The sequence below is a fragment of the Oncorhynchus keta genome, chromosome 7 (genome assembly GCF_023373465.1).
Source record: "Oncorhynchus keta strain PuntledgeMale-10-30-2019 chromosome 7, Oket_V2, whole genome shotgun sequence".
Classification (NCBI taxonomy): Eukaryota; Metazoa; Chordata; class Actinopteri; order Salmoniformes; family Salmonidae; genus Oncorhynchus; species Oncorhynchus keta.
In genome coordinates, this window is record NC_068427.1 from 53,036,350 (window position 1) to 53,053,849 (window position 17,500).

The following is a 17,500-nucleotide window of genomic DNA, read 5'->3' on the forward strand; positions in this document are numbered from 1 at the left end:
TGTCTCTATCTCTACACTAAGAACCCTGTCTGTCTCTCTCTCCACTAAGCTCCCTGGCTGTCTCTCTCTCCACTAAGCTCCCTGTCTGTCTCTCTCTCTCCACTAAGCTCCCTGTCTGTCTCTCTCTCCACTAAGCTCCCTGTCTGTCTCTCTCTCTACACTAAGCTCCCTGTCTGTCTCTCTCTCCACTAAGCTCCCTGTCTGTCTCTCTCTCCACTAAGCTCCCTGTCTGTCTCTCTCTCCACTAAGCTCCCTGTCTGTCTCTCTCTCCACTAAGCTCCCTGTCTGTCTCTCTCTCCACTAAGCTCCCTGTCTGTCTCTCTCTCCACTAAGCTCCCTGTCTGTCTCTCTCTCCACTAAGCTCCCTGTCTGTCTCTCTCTCCACTAAGCTCCCTGTCTGTCTCTCTCTACACTAAGGACCCTGTCTGTCTCTGATAAACAGATATACTCTCCCATATATCAGGCAGGCAGGCAGTCTGTCTGTCAGTTAGGCAGTCTGTCTGTCAGGTAGGCAGTCTGTCTGTCAGGTAGGCAGTCTGTCTGTCAGGTAGACACAGAGCCATACTGATAGAGAGGAAAAAACATGTTCATTTTCAGTGATAATGGATGTGTCGTGAACCGTTGTGATGTAAAAATGGATCACTTTGATAGATCTGACATAGGAAGACAGCATCATGTGATGCTTTGGTTGACTGGTCCTCATGTGATGCTTTGGGTGACTGGTCATCATCATGTGATGCTTTGGGTGACTGGTCATCATGTGATGCTTTGGGTGACTGGTCATCATCATGTGATGCTTTGGGTGACTGGTCATCATCATGTGATGCTTTGGGTGACTGATCATCATGTGATGCTTTGGGTGACTGGTCATCATCATGTGATGCTTTGGGTGACTGATCATCATGTGATGCTTTGGGTGACTGGTCCTCATGTGATGCTTTGGGTGACTGGTCATCATGTGATGCTTTGGGTGACTGGTCATCATCATGTGATGCTTTGGGTGACTGATCATCATGTGATGCTTTGGGTGACTGGTCCTCATGTGATGCTTTGGGTGACTGGTCATCATGTGATGCTTTGGGTGACTGGTCATCATCATGTGATGCTTTGGGTGACTGGTCATCATGTGATGCTTTGGGTGACTGGTCATCATCATGTGATGCTTTGGGTGACTGGTCATCATGTGATGCTTTGGGTGACTGGTCATCATGTGATGCTTTGGGTGACTGATCATCATGTGATGCTTTGGGTGACTGGTCATCATCATGTGATGCTTTGGGTGACTGGTCCTCATGTGATGCTTTGGGTGTCACACAGAGTTTAGTTACAGGACACGTTATCACCTACACTACGGAGCGTCCTGTGTGAATAATCTAACTGTGTGTCTCTGACTGTGTGAATAACTCTAACTGTGTGTCTCTGACTGTGTGAATAATCTAACTGTGTGTCTCTGACTGTGTGACTGTGTGAATAATCTAACTGTGTGTCTCTGACTGAATAATCTAACTGTGTATCTCTGACTGTGAATAACTGTGTGTCTCTGACTGTGTGAATAATCTAACTGTGTCTCTGTGTGAATAATCTAACTGTGTGTCTCTGACTGTGTGAATAATCTAACTGTGTGTCTCTGACTGTGTGAATAATCTAACTGTGTGTCTCTGACTGTGTGAATAATCTAACTGTGTGTCTCTGACTGTGTGAATAATCTAACTGTGTGTCTCTGACTGTGTGAATAATCTAACTGTGTGTCTCTGACTGTGAATAATCTAACTGTGTGTCTCTGACTGTGAATAATCTAACTGTGTGTCTCTGACTGTGTGAATAATCTAACTGTGTGTCTCTGACTGTGTGAATAATCTAACTGTGTGTCTCTGACTGTGAATAATCTAACTGTGTGTCTCTGACTGTGTGAATAATCTAACTGTGTGTCTCTGACTGTGTGAATAATCTAACTGTGTGTCTCTGACTGTGTGAATAATCTAACTGTGTGTCTCTGACTGTGTGAATAATCTAACTGTGTATCTCTGACTGTGTGAATAATCTAACTGTGTGTCTCTGACTGTGAATAATCTAACTGTGTGTCTCTGACTGTGTGTGAAATAAAGAGAATGAGAGAGGAGCGCAAACAGGGTTGATGTCTCCTCTCCTCTCCCCTCCTCCACCCTGTGCCCCCATTGACTGTGTGTGTGTGTGTGTGTGTGTGTGTGTGTGTGTGTGTGTGTGTGTGTGTGTGTGTGTGTGTGTGTGTGTGTGTGTGTGTGTGTGTGTGTGTGTGTGTGTGTGTGTGTGTGTGTGTTTGTGTGATAGCGTGTGGCAGTGTGCGTCAGAGTGGGGAGAACGCGAGACTCCTGGAACAGCACAGACACTGAAGTACTCTTTCTCTTCGCTCTGCTCTGCTCGGCAGTCAGCCTCTTCCTGTCTCCTCTTCTCTCTGAGCCCTCACGACAGCCCCCCACTACAGCCCCCACTACAACTGAGAAAGAGGACAAGTACATTAGAGTGTCTAGTTTGAGAAATAGACGCCTCACAAGTCCTCAACTGGCAGCTTCATTAAATAGTACCCGCAAAACACCAGTCTCAACGTCAACAGTGAAGAGGAGACTCCGGGCTGCTGGACTTCTAGGCAGAGTTCCTCTGTCCAGTGTCTGTGTTCTTTTGCCCATCTAAATATTTTCTTTTATTGGCCAGTCAGAGCTATGGCTTTTTCTTTACAGCTCTGCCTAGAAGGCCAAGCATCCCGGAGTCGACTCTTCACTGTTTACTTTGAGATTGGTGTTTTGCGGGAACTTGGGGATGGGAGCAATGATAACAGACACTAGGAGGGAACGTGAGGGTGAGAGAAATGATAACAGACACTAGGAGGGAACGTGAGGGTGAGAGAAATGGAACTAGAGGGAACGTGAGGGTGAGAGAAATGATAACAGACACTAGGAGGGAACTTGAGGGTGAGAGAAATGATAACAGACACTAGGAGGGAACTTGAGGATGAGAGCAATGTTGAAAATATTTTATTGTTTTCCTCTTATGGAAGAAAGAAGATGTACCTGTGAATATATATACATGTAACAGTATAACTTTAGACCGTCCCCCCGCCCATACCCGAGCGCGAACCAGGGACCCTCTGCACACATCAACAACAGTCACTCACGAAGCATCGTTACCCATCGCTCCACAAAAGCCGCGGCTCTTGCAGAGCAAGTGGAACTACTAGTTCAAGGTCTCAGAGCGAGTGACGTCACCGATTGAAACGCTATTTAGCGCACACCGCTAACTAAGCTAGCCGTTTCACATCCGTTACACTTGCAATGTGTGCTATGTGTGTGTGTGTGCTATGTGTGTGTGTGTGTGTGTGTGTGTGTGTGTGTGTGTGTGTGTGTGTGTGTGTGTGTGTGTGTGTGTGTGTGTGTGTGCGTGTGCGTGTGTGTGTGTGTGCATGTGTGTGTGTGTGTGTGTGTTTGTCAGTGTACTGTGGGCCTATATTTGGTAGTGAATAAGTTACGGGCCATCGAAGAGCAACGGAGAAGAGACCGCAGTACATAAAACATGCCTTTTAAGATATAGTAGCTGTGGAAATGTCAACACTTCAAAGTCTATCGCAGTTGAGGCATCTGGTTCTTATTGTTCCTTTTCAATATCTGACACATTGAAGAGGACAGGCAGGGGACTATTCACAGCAGTGGGTATTAAGTCATGCAGTGTGCAGGCAGACAGTGTTTGAATGATACCAGGTCTGTGTTGAACCTGGCTGAGTTCTAGTAGCGTTGTAGTGTTCTAGAACTAGTGGTCCAGTAATCTTGTGTTCTAGTAGTGTTGTAGTGTTCTAGAACTAGTGGTCCAGTAATCTTGTGTTCTAGTAGTGTTGTAGTGTTCTAGAACTAGTGTTCCAGTAATCTAGTGTTCTAGTAGTGGTGTAGTGTTCTAGAACTAGTGTTCCAGTAATCTAGTGTTCTAGTAGTGTTGTAGTGTTCTAGAACTAGTCTTCCAGTAATCTAGTGTTCTAGTAGTGTTGTAGTGTTCTAGAACTAGTGGTCCAGTAATCTTGTGTTCTAGTAGTGTTGTAGTGTTCTAGAACTAGTGTTCCAGTAATCTAGTGTTCTAGTAGTGGTGTAGTGTTCTAGAACTAGTGTTCCAGTAATCTAGTGTTTTAGTTCTAGTGTTCCAGTAATCTAGTGTTCTAGTACTAGTGGTCCAGTAATCTTGTGTTCTAGTAGTGTTGTAGTGTTCTAGAACTAGTGTTCCAGTAATCTAGTGTTCTAGTAGTGGTGTAGTGTTCTAGAACTAGTGTTCCAGTAATCTAGTGTTTTAGTTCTAGTGTTCCAGTAATCTAGTGTTCTAGTACTAGTGGTCCAGTAATCTAGTGTTCTAGTAGTGTTGTAGTGTTCTAGAACTAGTGTTCCAATAATCTAGTGTTCTAATAGTGGTGTAGTGTTCTACAACTAGTGTTCCAGTAATCTAGTGTTCTAGTAGAGGTGTAGTGTTCTAGAACTAGTGTTCCAGTAATCTAGTGATCTAGTGTTCTAATAGTGTTGTAGCGTTCTAGAACTAGTGTTCAATTAATCTCGTGTTCTAGTAGTGTTGTAGTGTTCTAGAACTAGTGTTCTAGTAATCTAGTGTTCTAGTACTAGTGGTCCAGTAATCTAGTGTTCTAGTAGTGTTGTAGTGTTCTAGAACTAGTGTTCTAGTAATCTAGTATTCTAGTAGTGTTGTAGTGTTCTAGAACTAGTATCCCAGTAATCTAGTGTTCTAGTAGTGTTGTAGTGTTCTAGAACTAGTGTTCCAGTAATCTAGTGTTCTAGTAGTGTTGTAGTGTTCTAGAACTAGTGTTCCAGTAATCTAGTGTTCTAGTATTGTTGTAGTGTTCTAGAACTAGTGTTCCAGTAATCTAGTGTTCTCGTAGTGTTGTAGTGTTCTAGAACTAGTGTTCCAGTAATCTAGTGTTCTAGTAGTGTTGTAGTGTTCTACAACTAGTGTTCCAGTAATCTAGTGTTCTAGTAGAGGTGTAGTGTTCTAGAACTAGTGTTCCAGTAATCTAGTGATCTAGTGTTCTAATAGTGTTGTAGCGTTCTAGAACTAGTGTTCAATTAATCTCATGTTCTAGTAGTGTTGTAGTGTTCTAGAACTAGTGTTCCAGTAATCTAGTCTTCTAGGTGTGGTGTAGTGTTCTAGAACTAGTGTTCTAGTAATCTAGTATTCTAGTAGTGTTGTAGTGTTCTAGAACTAGTGTCCCAGTAATCTAGTGTTCTAGTAGTGGTGTAGTGTTCTACAACTAGTGTTCCAGTAATCTGGTGTTCTAGTAGTGTTGTAGTGTTCTAGAACTAGTGTTCCAGTAATCTAGTGTTCTAGTAGTGTTGTAGTGTTCTAGAACTAGTGTTCCAGTAATCTAGTGTTCTAGTATTGTTGTAGTGTTCTAGAACTAGTGTTCCAGTAATCTAGTGGTCTATTTGTGTTGTAGTGTTCTAGAACTAGTGTCCCAGTAATCTAGTGTTCTAGTAGTGGTGTAGTGTTCTACAACTAGTGTTCCAGTAATCTGGTGTTCTAGTAGTGTTGTAGTGTTCTAGAACTAGTGTTCCAGTAATCTAGTATTCTAGTAGTGTTGTAGTGTTCTAGAACTAGTGTTCGAGTAATCTAGTGTTCTAGTAGTGTTGTAGTGTTCTTCAACTAGTGTTCCAGTAATCTTGTGTTCTAGAAGTGTTGTTGTGTTCTAGAACTAGTGTTCCAGTGATCTAGTGTTCTAGTGTTCTAGTACTGGTGTAGTGTTCTAGAACTAGTGTTCCAGTGATCTAGTGTTCTAGTGTTCTAGTACTGGTGTAGTGTTCTAGAACTAGTGTTCCAGTGATCTAGTGTTCCTTTCTAGTATGCAGGACATGTAACGATGGTGAAGAGTGAAGGGGATGTGACCCATAAGGATCATTGTGTTCCAGGAAAGATGAACCGGCTGGCATAGAGCAGATGTTGAGATGTGATTGGTCACAGATATTGTGGTGGAAGCCAGCCACAGTGTGTGCGCGTGTGCGTGTGCGTGTGCGTGTGCGTGTGTGTGTGTGTGTGTGTGTGTGTGTGTGTGTGTGTGTGTGTGTGTGTGTGTGTGTGTGTGTGTGTGTGTGTGTGTGTGTGTGTGTGTGTGTGTGTGTGTGTGTGTGTGTGTGTGTGTGTGAAAGCCAGCCACACAAGCAGACCTCAAACTGTCAATCAAACGTGTCTGTTTGAAGGCCTTCCAGAACCTCCTGCTGGGACCATGGGGGGCTGGAGAGACACCAACTACAACTTGTGTTTGTACTGTAGTGTGTTCTGTCTTTCATTCCATTACACTTGGCCGTGCTGCAGTCAACACAGGTTGTCCATATAAAACACAGTAGTGCTGTAGTGTATAACAACAGTACACTGTACTCTAATGTACTCTACTCTGCTCTGGTATATTCTGCTCTGTTCTGCTCAACTCTGATCTTCTCTACTGAACTCTACTCTACTCTACTCTACTCTACTCTACTGTACTGTACTATACTCTACTCAAAACTACTGTCATCTACTCTACTCAACTCTACTCTACTGTACTCTACTCTACTCTACTCTACTCTACTCTACTCTACTCTATTCAAAACTACTTTTGTCTACTCTACTCAACTCTAATCTACTGTACTATACTCTACTATGCTATACTATACTATACTATACTCTACTCTACTCTGCTCTACTCAACTCTACTCTACTGTACTATACTCTACTCAAAACTACTGTCGTCTACTCTACTCAACTCAACTCTACTCTACTGTACTATACTATACTATGCTATACTCTACTCAACTCTGCTCTGCTCTACTCTACTCTACTCTACTCTACTCTACTCTACTCTACTCTACTGTACTCTGCTCTACTGTACTGTACTCTACTCTACTCTACTCTACTCTACTCTACTCTACTCTACTCTACTCTACTCTACTCTATTCTACTGTACTATTCTGTACTCTACTATACTGTACTCTACTCTACTCTAATATTCTGTACTCTGCCCTACATGACTCTACTGTACTTTGCTGTACTCTGCTCTATTATACTCTACTGTACTCTACTCTACTGTACTCTACGGTACTCTACTCTACATTACTGTACTCTACTGTACTCTACTGTACTCTACTGCACTCTACTCTGCTCTACTTTGCTGTACTCTGCTCTTGTCTACTCTACTCCACTGCACTCTACTCTACTCTACTCTACTCTGCTCTAGTCTACTCTGCTCTACTCTGCTCTACTCTATTTTACTCTACTCTACTGCACTCTACTCTACTGCACTCTACTCTAGTCTACTCTACTCTACTCCACTGCACTCTACTCTATTCTAGTCTACTCTACTCTACTCTACTCTACTCTACTCTACTCTACTCTACTCTACTCTACTCCACTGCACTCTACTGTATTCAAGTCTACTCTAGTGTACTTGCTTCTGAAGCTAAGGAGGGTTGGTCCTGGCTGGTCCCTGGATGGGAGACCAGATGCTGCTGGAAGTGGTGTTTGAGGGCCAGTAGGAGGCACTCTTTCCTCTGGTCTAAATAATATCCCAGGGCAGTGATTGGGGACACTACCCTGTGTAGGGTGCTGTCTTTCGGATGGGACGTTAAATGCGTGTCCTGACTCTCTGAGGTCATTAAAGATCCCATGGCACTTATTGTAAGAGTAGGGGTGTTAACCCCGGTAATCTGGCTCTCAAACCATCGTGGCCACCTAATCATCCCCAGTTCACAATTGTCTCATTCACCCCCCTCCCCTGTGACTATTCCCCAGGTCGTTGCTGTAAATGAGAATGTGTTCTCAGTCAACGTACCTGGTAAAATAAATACAAATAAAAAAATACTCTAGTCTAATCTATTATACTTTAGTCTAGTCTATTCTACTCTAGTCTAGTCTATTCTACTCTAGTCTAGTCTATTCTAGTCTAGTCTATTCTACTCTAGTCTAGTCTATTCTACTCTAGTCTAGTCTATTCTACTCTAGTCTAGTCTATTCTAGTCTAGTCTATTCTACTCTACTCTAGTCTATTATACTCTACTCTAGTCTATTCTACTCTACTCTAGTCTATTCTACTCTAGTCTAGTCTACTCTAGTCTACTCTATTCTACTCTAGTCTAGTCTGTTCAACTATACTCTACTCTACTCTACTCTGCTCTACTCTAGTCTAGTCTATTCTACTCTAGTCTACTCCACTCTACTCTGCTCTACTCTAGTCTAGTCTATTCTTCTTTATTCTAGTCTACTCTATTCTTATCTATTTTACTCTATTCTAGTCTACTCTACTCTAGTCTAGTCTACTCTATTTTACTCTAGTCTAGTCTACTTTTGTCTACTCTAGTCTACTCTATTCTACTCTACTCTGCCGTTGTCTTGTGGACCATGTTGTCTAATGCTCTACATGCTTGTCTCCCTTCCTGCCTCTCTAACACATCAATCTCTGTTTTGGTGAAGTAATTGAAAGTGAAAAGTGACTGTGGTTGACAGCTGAGGGGCTGACTCATCATATAATACACAGAGAAGAGACATAACACCCTGTGTTGAAGCTTCCTGCGTGTGTGTGGGGGGGGGACAGTGTGTGTGTGGGGGGACAGTGTGTGTTGAAGCTTCCTGCGTGTGTGTGGGGGGGACAGTGTGTGTGGGGGGGACTAGTGTGTGTTGAAGCTTCCTGCGTGTGTGTGGGGGGGACTAGTGTGTGTGTGTGTTGTGGGGGTGGGGGGAGACTAGTGTGTGTGAGTGTGTTTGTGTGTCGGGTCAGAACGGATGCTTTGTGAGCCTCTCCATCTAACTCGCAGCGTTAACCCGACCCCTGACCTCTTAACACAGAGACAGCTTGTCTGTCACTTCCTGTCTACTGACAGTGAGGTTATTATACAACAGACAGGCAGAGAGAGTGCACTACTGTGATCCCGTGTGTCCTTTAGGTTTACTGACTGGTCTGCTACAGCACAGTGAGAATACGGTGTGGACAGTTTAACCCTCAACGTGCCGCCATAGATTTGGGAGGGTCGTTCACCAGGAAGCATTGTCAGGCCTTGCGGTTTTGGGATGAAGAGGTATAGTCTCTTCCCACAGACATTAGTAGACCCAGAACTTTACCAAAGACCTGAACTAGATATGGTTTTATTATCTCACGTTCTGACTGAAAACCTCTGTTGTCTGTCCTCACGTTCTGACTGAAAACCTCTGTGTTGTCTGTCCTCACGTTCTGACTGAAAACCTCTGTGTTGTCTGTCCTCACGTTCTGACTGAAAACCTCTGTTTGTTGTCTGTCCTCACGTTCTGACTGAAAACCTCTGTTGTCTGTCCTCACGTTCTGACTGAAAACCTCTGTTGTCTGTCCTCACGTTCTGACTGAAAACCTCTGTGTTGTCTGTCCTCACGTTCTGACTGAAAACCTGTGTTGTTGTCTGTCCTCACGTTCTGACTGAAAACCTCTGTGTTGTCTGTCCTCACGTTCTGACTGAAAACCTCTGTTGTCTGTCCTCACGTTCTGACTGAAAACCTCTGTTGTCTGTCCTCACGTTCTGACTGAAAACCTCTGTGTTGTCTGTCCTCACGTTCTGACTGAAAACCTCTGTTGTCTGTCCTCACGTTCTGACTGAAAACCTCTGTGTTGTCTGTCCTCACGTTCTGACTGAAAACCTCTGTGTTGTCTGTCCTCACGTTCTGACTGAAAACCTCTGTTTGTTGTCTGTCCTCACGTTCTGACTGAAAACCTCTGTTTGTTGTCTGTCCTCACGTTCTGACTGAAAACCTCTGTTGTCTGTCCTCACGTTCTGACTGAAAACCTCTGTTGTTGTCTGTCCTCACGTTCTGACTGAAAACCTTTGTTGTCTGTCCTCACGTTCTGACTGAAAACCTCTGTGTTGTCTGTCCTCACGTTCTGACTGAAAACCTCTGTTGTCTGTCCTCACGTTCTGACTGAAAACCTCTGTTGTCTGTCCTCACGTTCTGACTGAAAACCTCTGTTTGTTGTCTGTCCTCACGTTCTGACTGAAAACCTCTGTTGTCTGTCCTCACGTTCTGACTGAAAACCTCTGTTTGTTGTCTGTCCTCACGTTCAGACTGAAAACCTCTGTTTGTTGTCTGTCCTCACGTTCTGACTGAAAACCTCTGTGTTGTCTGTCCTCACGTTCTGACTGAAAACCTCTGTGTTGTCTGTCCTCACGTTCTGACTGAAAACCTCTGTTGTCTGTCCTCACGTTCTGACTGAAAACCTCTGTTGTCTGTCCTCACGTTCTGACTGAAAACCTCTGTTGTCTGTCCTCACGTTCTGACTGAAAACCTCTGTTGTCTGTCCTCACGTTCTGACTGAAAACCTCTGTTTGTTGTCTGTCCTCACGTTCAGACTGAAAACCTCTGTTTGTTGTCTGTCCTCACGTTCTGACTGAAAACCTCTGTGTTGTCTGTCCTCACGTTCTGACTGAAAACCTCTGTGTTGTCTGTCCTCACGTTCTGACTGAAAACCTCTGTTGTCTGTCCTCACGTTCTGACTGAAAACCTCTGTTGTCTGTCCTCACGTTCTGACTGAAAACCTCTGTTGTCTGTCCTCACGTTCTGACTGAAAACCTCTGTCTGTCCTATAGGTGAGGCGTGTGGCGGACATTTTGACGCCAGCAACGCCGGGTACATCACCACCCCGGGGTACCCTCTGGAGTACCCCCCTCATCAGAGCTGTCGCTGGGTCGTCACCGCCCCAGAACCTTCCCAGCGTATCGTCCTCAACTTCAACCCCCACTTTGAACTGGAGAAGCTAGACTGCAGGTGAGACAGAGAAGGAGATCTGTACTGTGTATATCCAACACCACAGTGAGATCTGTTCTGTTTATATCCAACACCACAGAGATCTGTTCTGTTTATATCCAACACCACAGTGAGATCTGTTCTGTTTATATCCAACACCACAGTGAGATCTATTCTGTTTATATCCAACACCACAGAGAGATCTGTTCTGTTTATATCCAACACCACAGTGAGATCTGTTCTGTTTATATCCAACACCACAGAGAGATCTGTTCTGTTTATATCCAACACCACAGAGATCTGTTCTGTTTATATCCAACACCACAGTGAGATCTGTTCTGTTTATATCCAACACCACAGTGAGATCTGTTCTGTTTATATCCAACACCACAGAGAGATCTGTTCTGTTTATATCCAACACCACAGAGATCTGTTCTGTTTATATCCAACACCACAGAGAGATCTGTTCTGTTTATATCCAACACCACAGAGAGATCTGTTCTGTTTATATCCAACACCACAGAGAGATCTGTTCTGTTTATATCCAACACCACAGTGAGATCTGTTCTGTTTATATCCAACACCACAGTGAGATCTGTTCTGTTTATATCCAACACCACAGAGAGATCTGTTCTGTTTATATCCAACACCACAGTGAGATCTGTTCTGTTTATATCCAACACCACAGAGATCTGTTCTGTTTATATCCAACACCACAGTGAGATCTGTTCTGTTTATATCCAACACCACAGAGAGATCTGTTCTGTTTATATCCAACACCACAGTGAGATCTGTTCTGTTTATATCCAACACCACAGTGAGATCTGTTCTGTGTATATCCAACACCACAGTGAGATCTGTTCTGTTTATATCCAACACCACAGTGAGATCTGTTCTGTTTATATCCAACACCACAGTGAGATCTGTTCTGTTTATATCCAACACCACAGTGAGATCTGTTCTGTTTATATCCAACACCACAGTGAGATCTGTTCTGTTTATATCCAACACCACAGTGAGATCTGTTCTGTTTATATCCAACACCACAGTGAGATCTGTTCTGTTTATATCCAACACCACAGTGAGATCTGTTCTGTTTATATCCAACACCACAGAGATCTATACTGTTTATATCCAACACCACAGTGAGATCTGTTCTGTTTATATCCAACACCACAGAGATCTGTTCTGTTTATATCCAACACCACAGAGATCTATTCTGTTTATATCCAACACCACAGTGAGATCTGTTCTGTTTATATCCAACACCACAGTGAGATCTGTTATGTTTATATCCAACACCACAGAGATCTGTTCTGTTTATATCCAACACCACAGAGATCTGTTCTGTTTATATCCAACACCACAGTGAGATCTGTTTTGTTTATATCCAACACCACAGAGAGATCTGTTCTGTTTATATCCAACACCACAGTGAGATCTGTTCTGTTTATATCCAACACCACAGAGATCTGTTCTGTTTATATCCAACACCACAGTGAGATCTGTTCTGTTTATATCCAACACCACAGAGAGATCTGTTCTGTTTATATCCAACACCACAGTGAGATCTGTTCTGTTTATATCCAACACCACAGAGAGATCTGTTCTGTTTATATCCAACACCACAGTGAGATCTGTTCTGTTTATATCCAACACCACAGAGATCTGTTCTGTTTATATCCAACACCACAGTGAGATCTGTTCTGTTTATATCCAACACCACAGAGATCTGTTCTGTTTATATCCAACACCACAGTGAGATCTGTTCTGTTTATATCCAACACCACAGTGAGATCTGTTCTGTTTATATCCAACACCACAGAGAAGGAGATCTGTTCTGTTTATATCCAACACCACAGAGAAGGAGATCTGTTCTGTTTATATCCAACACAATTTCCAGCTCCCTGCTGTTTCTGTCTCAGTTTCCCTCATAACAAGCTCTTGGCGTTATCTCTCTTTATCTCCCACACTATATTCCCCATCTCTCTTTACCTCCCACACCATATTCCCCATCTCTCTTTACCTCCCACACCATATTCCTCATCCCTCTGTAATCTCCCACACCATATTCCTCATCTCTCTGTAATCTCCCACACTATATTCCCCATCTCTCTTTACCTCCCACACCATATTCCTCATCTCTCTGTAATCTCCCACACCATATTCCCCATCTCTCTTTATCTCCCACACCATATTCCCCATCTCTCTGTAATCTCCCACACTATATTCCCCATCTCTCTGTAATCTCCCACACCATATTCCCCATCTCTCTGTAATCTCCCACACTATATTCCTATCTCTCTGTAATCTCCCACACCATATTCCTCATCTCTCTTTATCTCCCACACCATATTCCTCATCTCTCTGTAATCTCCCACACCATATTCCCCATCTCTCTGTAATCTCCCACGCCATATTCCCCATCTCTCTGTAATCTCCCACACTATATTCCCCATCTCTCTTTAACTCCGACACTATATTCCCCATCTCTCTTTATCTCCCACACCATATTCCTCATCTCTCTGTAATCTCCCACACCATATTCCCCATCTCTCTGTAATCTCCCACACTATATTCCCCATCTCTTTATCTCCGACACTATATTCCCCATCTCTCTTTATCTCCCACACCATATTCCTCATATCTCTGTAATCTCCCACACCATATTCCTCATCTCTTTATCTCCCACACCATATTCCCCATCTCTCTTTACCTCCCACACCATATTCCCCATCTCTCTGTTATCTCCCACACCATATTCCCCATCTTTCTTTATCTCCCACACCATATTCCTCATCTCTCTGTAATCTCCCACACCATATTCCTCATCTCTCTGTAATCTCCCACACCATATTCCCCATCTCTCTTTATCTCCCACACCATATTCCCCATCTCTCTTTATCTCCCACACTATATTCCCCATCTCTCTTTATCTCCCACACCATATTCCTCATCTCTCTTTAACTCACACAATTTATTCCTCATTTCTCTTTATCTCCCACACCATATTCCTCAGCTCTCTGTAATCTCCCACATCATATTCCTCATCTCTCTGTAATCTCCCACACCATATTCCCCATCTCTCTTTATCTCCCACACTATATTCCCCATCTCTCTTTATCTCACACTATATTCCCCATCTCTCTTTATCTCCCACACTATATTCCCCCATCTCTCTTTATCTCCCACACTATATTCCCCATCTCTCTTTACCTCCCACACCATATTCCCCATCTCTCTTTACCTCCCACACCATATTCCTCATCTCTCTGTAATCTCCCACACCATATTCCCCATCTCTCTGTAATCTCCCACACCATATTCCTCATCTCTCTGTAATCTCCCACACTATATTCCCCATCTCTCTGTAATCTCCCACACCATATTCCCCATCTCTCTGTAATCTCCCACACCATATTCCCCATCTCTCTGTAATCTCCCACACCATATTCCCCATCTCTCTGTAATCTCCCACACCATATTCCCCATCTCTCTGTAATCTCCCACACCATATTCCCCATCTCTCTGTAATCTCCCACACCATATTCCTCATCTCTCTGTAATCTCCCACACCATATTCCCCATCTCTCTTTGTCTCCCACACCATATTCCCCATCTCTCTGTAATCTCCCACATCTCTCTGTAATCAAATTCCACAACAACAACAACAACAACAACAACAGCCACAGAATTCTAGAACCCTAGAGAATCAGTGGAGTATTGGGAGCATTCCATTCCATATGCCTGACATCAGTTCTGTTTCTTCTACCCTCTATTGGTAATTGTCATTGACCATTGACCATTGACCATTGACCATTGTCCAACTCTTCAAACGTCACATAGAATACCGTTGTGTCAGCGGGCACTGAGCTGCATATACACGTACGTATAAGGCAACATACACAACCAGTCAACAGTTTAAACACATCTACTCATTCAAAGGTTTTTCTTTATTTTGTACTATTTGCTACATTGTAGAATAACAGTGAAGACGTCAAAACTATGAAACTGTGCTGGTTAATACAGGAGTGTCCACCGTTCTTCTACACCTGCATTGCTTTGCTGTTTTTGGGGTTTTAGGCTGGGTTTCTGTACAGCACTTTGAGATATCAGCTGATGTACGAAGGGCTTTATAAATACATTTGATTTGATTTTGATTTTGAATTTGATTCCATGTGTGTTATTTCATTTCACTTTGAAGAATATAAAATATTTGTTGATTTGTTTAACACTTTTTTTTGGTTACTACATGATTCCATATGTGTTATTTCATAGTTTGGATGTCTTCACTACTATTCTACAATGTAGAAAATAGTAAAACACAAAGAAGTAAAACTCTTTAGTGTACGTTTAGTTTTATTTCTACTGTCCTGTACATTCATTACACTGTCGGTAGAGGCTTCCCTGAACATATGCATACAGACAGTCAGAATACATGTGCAGGGCTGCGATGGAGTTTAGTCTACAAGCTGATAGATGACAGGACACTCCTGGTAAAGCCTAACCTTGCAGACAGATAGTGGGCGTGTCCCAAATGGCATCTTAGGGCTCCATAGGGCTCTGGTCTAAAGTAGTGCACTATATAGGGACTAGGGTGTTATTGGGCTCTGGGCAAAAGTAGTGCACTATATAGGTACTAGGGTTCCATTGGGTTCTGGTCTAAAGTAGTGCACTATATATATAGGGAATAGGGTTCCATTGGGCTCTGGTCTAAAGTAGTGCACTATATATATAGGTACTAGGGTTCCATTGGGTTCTGGTCTAAAGTAGTGCACTATATATATAGGGAATAGGGTTCCATTGGGCTCTGGTCTAAAGTAGTGCACTATATAGGGACTAGGGTGTTATTGGGCTCTGGGCAAAAGTAGTGCACTATATAGGTACTAGGGTTCCATTGGGCTCTGGTCTAAAGTAATGCACTATATAGGGAATAGGGCTCTGGTCTAAAGTAGTGCACTATATATATAGGGAATAGGGTTCCATTGGGCTCTGGTCTAAAGTAGTGCACTATATAGGGAATAGGGCTGTGGTCTAAAGTAGTGCACTATATAGGGAATAGGGCTCTGGTCTAAAGTAGTGCACTATATAGGGAATAGGGCTCTGGTCTAAAGTAGTGCACTATATATAGGGAATAGGGTTCCATTGGGCTCTGGTCTAAAGTAGTGCACTATATAGGGACTAGGGTGTTATTGGGCTCTGGGCAAAAGTAGTGCACTATATAGGGACTATGGTCTTATTTGGGACGTGAACATTCCCAGTCATATCCTATCAGCCTCTCTCTCTCCGCCCTTCTTCCATTTATTAACAAGCCATCAATAATACAAGGACATGTTTCTAAAAGAGAGATTTATGGCTCAGGATGCTTCCTGACAGTCTTTTTTGGAATGAGAACATTAATCTTTTAGCAGCTGTTGTCGAAAGACACTCTGCTGCTCTTCTTCAGTAGCACAGGAGTGATAGAAACACAGATTGTTGACTTCGCTCATTCCCAATAAATGCAATAATCAATATCAGTAGTACGATAAAAACATTTATGAAAAAAAGTTAGGAAAAAAGTTAAGTACAACAAAAAACACACGAGAAATATAAATAACAACACAAGGAAGTATATACAGGGTCAGTTTCACGGTCTATTATATTATCATATGGACAACATGGATACTGAATTGGTAGGGTTAGATGTGTATAGGGGTAAGGTGGCTAAAGGCATCAGGATATATGATAAACATTGGTCAGTGGAGGCTCCTCAGAGGAGGAAGGGGAGGACCGTCCTCCTCAGTGAATTTCTTATAAATACAAATTGGGAAACATAAAAAAAAGTTTGCATTTTTAAATAAAACTATACTAAATATATTCACGTCACCAAATTATTGATTAAAACACACTGTTTTTCAACGACAGTCTACAGTAGCCTCAACAGCAGTCTTTAGGGTAGCACCATGGTGTAGCCTGGAGGACAGCTAGCTTCCGTCCTCCTCTGGGTACATTGACTTCAATACAAAACCTAGGAGGCTCATGGTTCTCACCCCCTTCCATAGACTTACACAGTAATTATGACAACTTCCTGAGGACGTCCTCCAACCTATCAGAGCTCTTGCCGCATGAACTGACATGTTGTCCACCCAATGAAAGGCTCAGAGAATTAATCTAGTACTGAAAGCATAAGCTACATCTAGCTAGCACTGCAATGAATAAAATGTGGTAAGTAGTTGACTCAAAGAGAGCGAAAGACAATAGTTGAACAGTTTTCAATAAATTATTTTCTTTAAAAATGAATGAGTTGCAAGAGAAAGAGATTTCATAATTTGTTAAAACTTTCTCCTTTCACTTAATTAGCTAGCTAATGCAGCCAGCTAGTTTAGCCTACTCAACCAACCAGCTCAAACAGACAGAGATGCTATGTTAGCTAGCTGGCTTTGGCTATCCAACAGAGAGGGATGCTATGTTAGCTAGCTGGTTATGGCTATCCAACAGACAGAGATGCTATGTTAGCTAGCTGGTTATGGCTATCCAACAGACAGAGATGCTATGTTAGCTAGCTGGCTATGGCTATCCAACAGAGAGGGATGCTATGTTAGCTAGCTGGTTATGGCTATCCAACAGAGAGGGGTGCTATGTTAGCTAGCTGGCTATGGCTATCCAACAGACAGAGATGCTATGTTAGCTAGCTGGTTATGGCTATCCAACAGACAGAGATGCTATGTTAGCTAGCTGGTTATGGCTATCCAACAGAGAGAGATGCTATGTTAGC

At 42.9% G+C, this 17,500-nt stretch overlaps 1 protein-coding gene across 1 annotated transcript in view; it reads left to right on the top strand.

The window, feature by feature from the left end:
* The window catches only part of LOC118386452 (neuropilin-2-like), a 237,768-nt gene that overhangs the window by 26,290 nt on the left and 193,978 nt on the right, over window positions 1–17,500 (top strand). Inside the window, exon 2 of the mRNA XM_052521822.1 lies at window positions 10,590–10,767. Coding sequence (XP_052377782.1) covers window positions 10,590–10,767 — 178 coding nt within the window. The remainder of the gene's footprint in view (window positions 1–10,589; window positions 10,768–17,500) is intronic.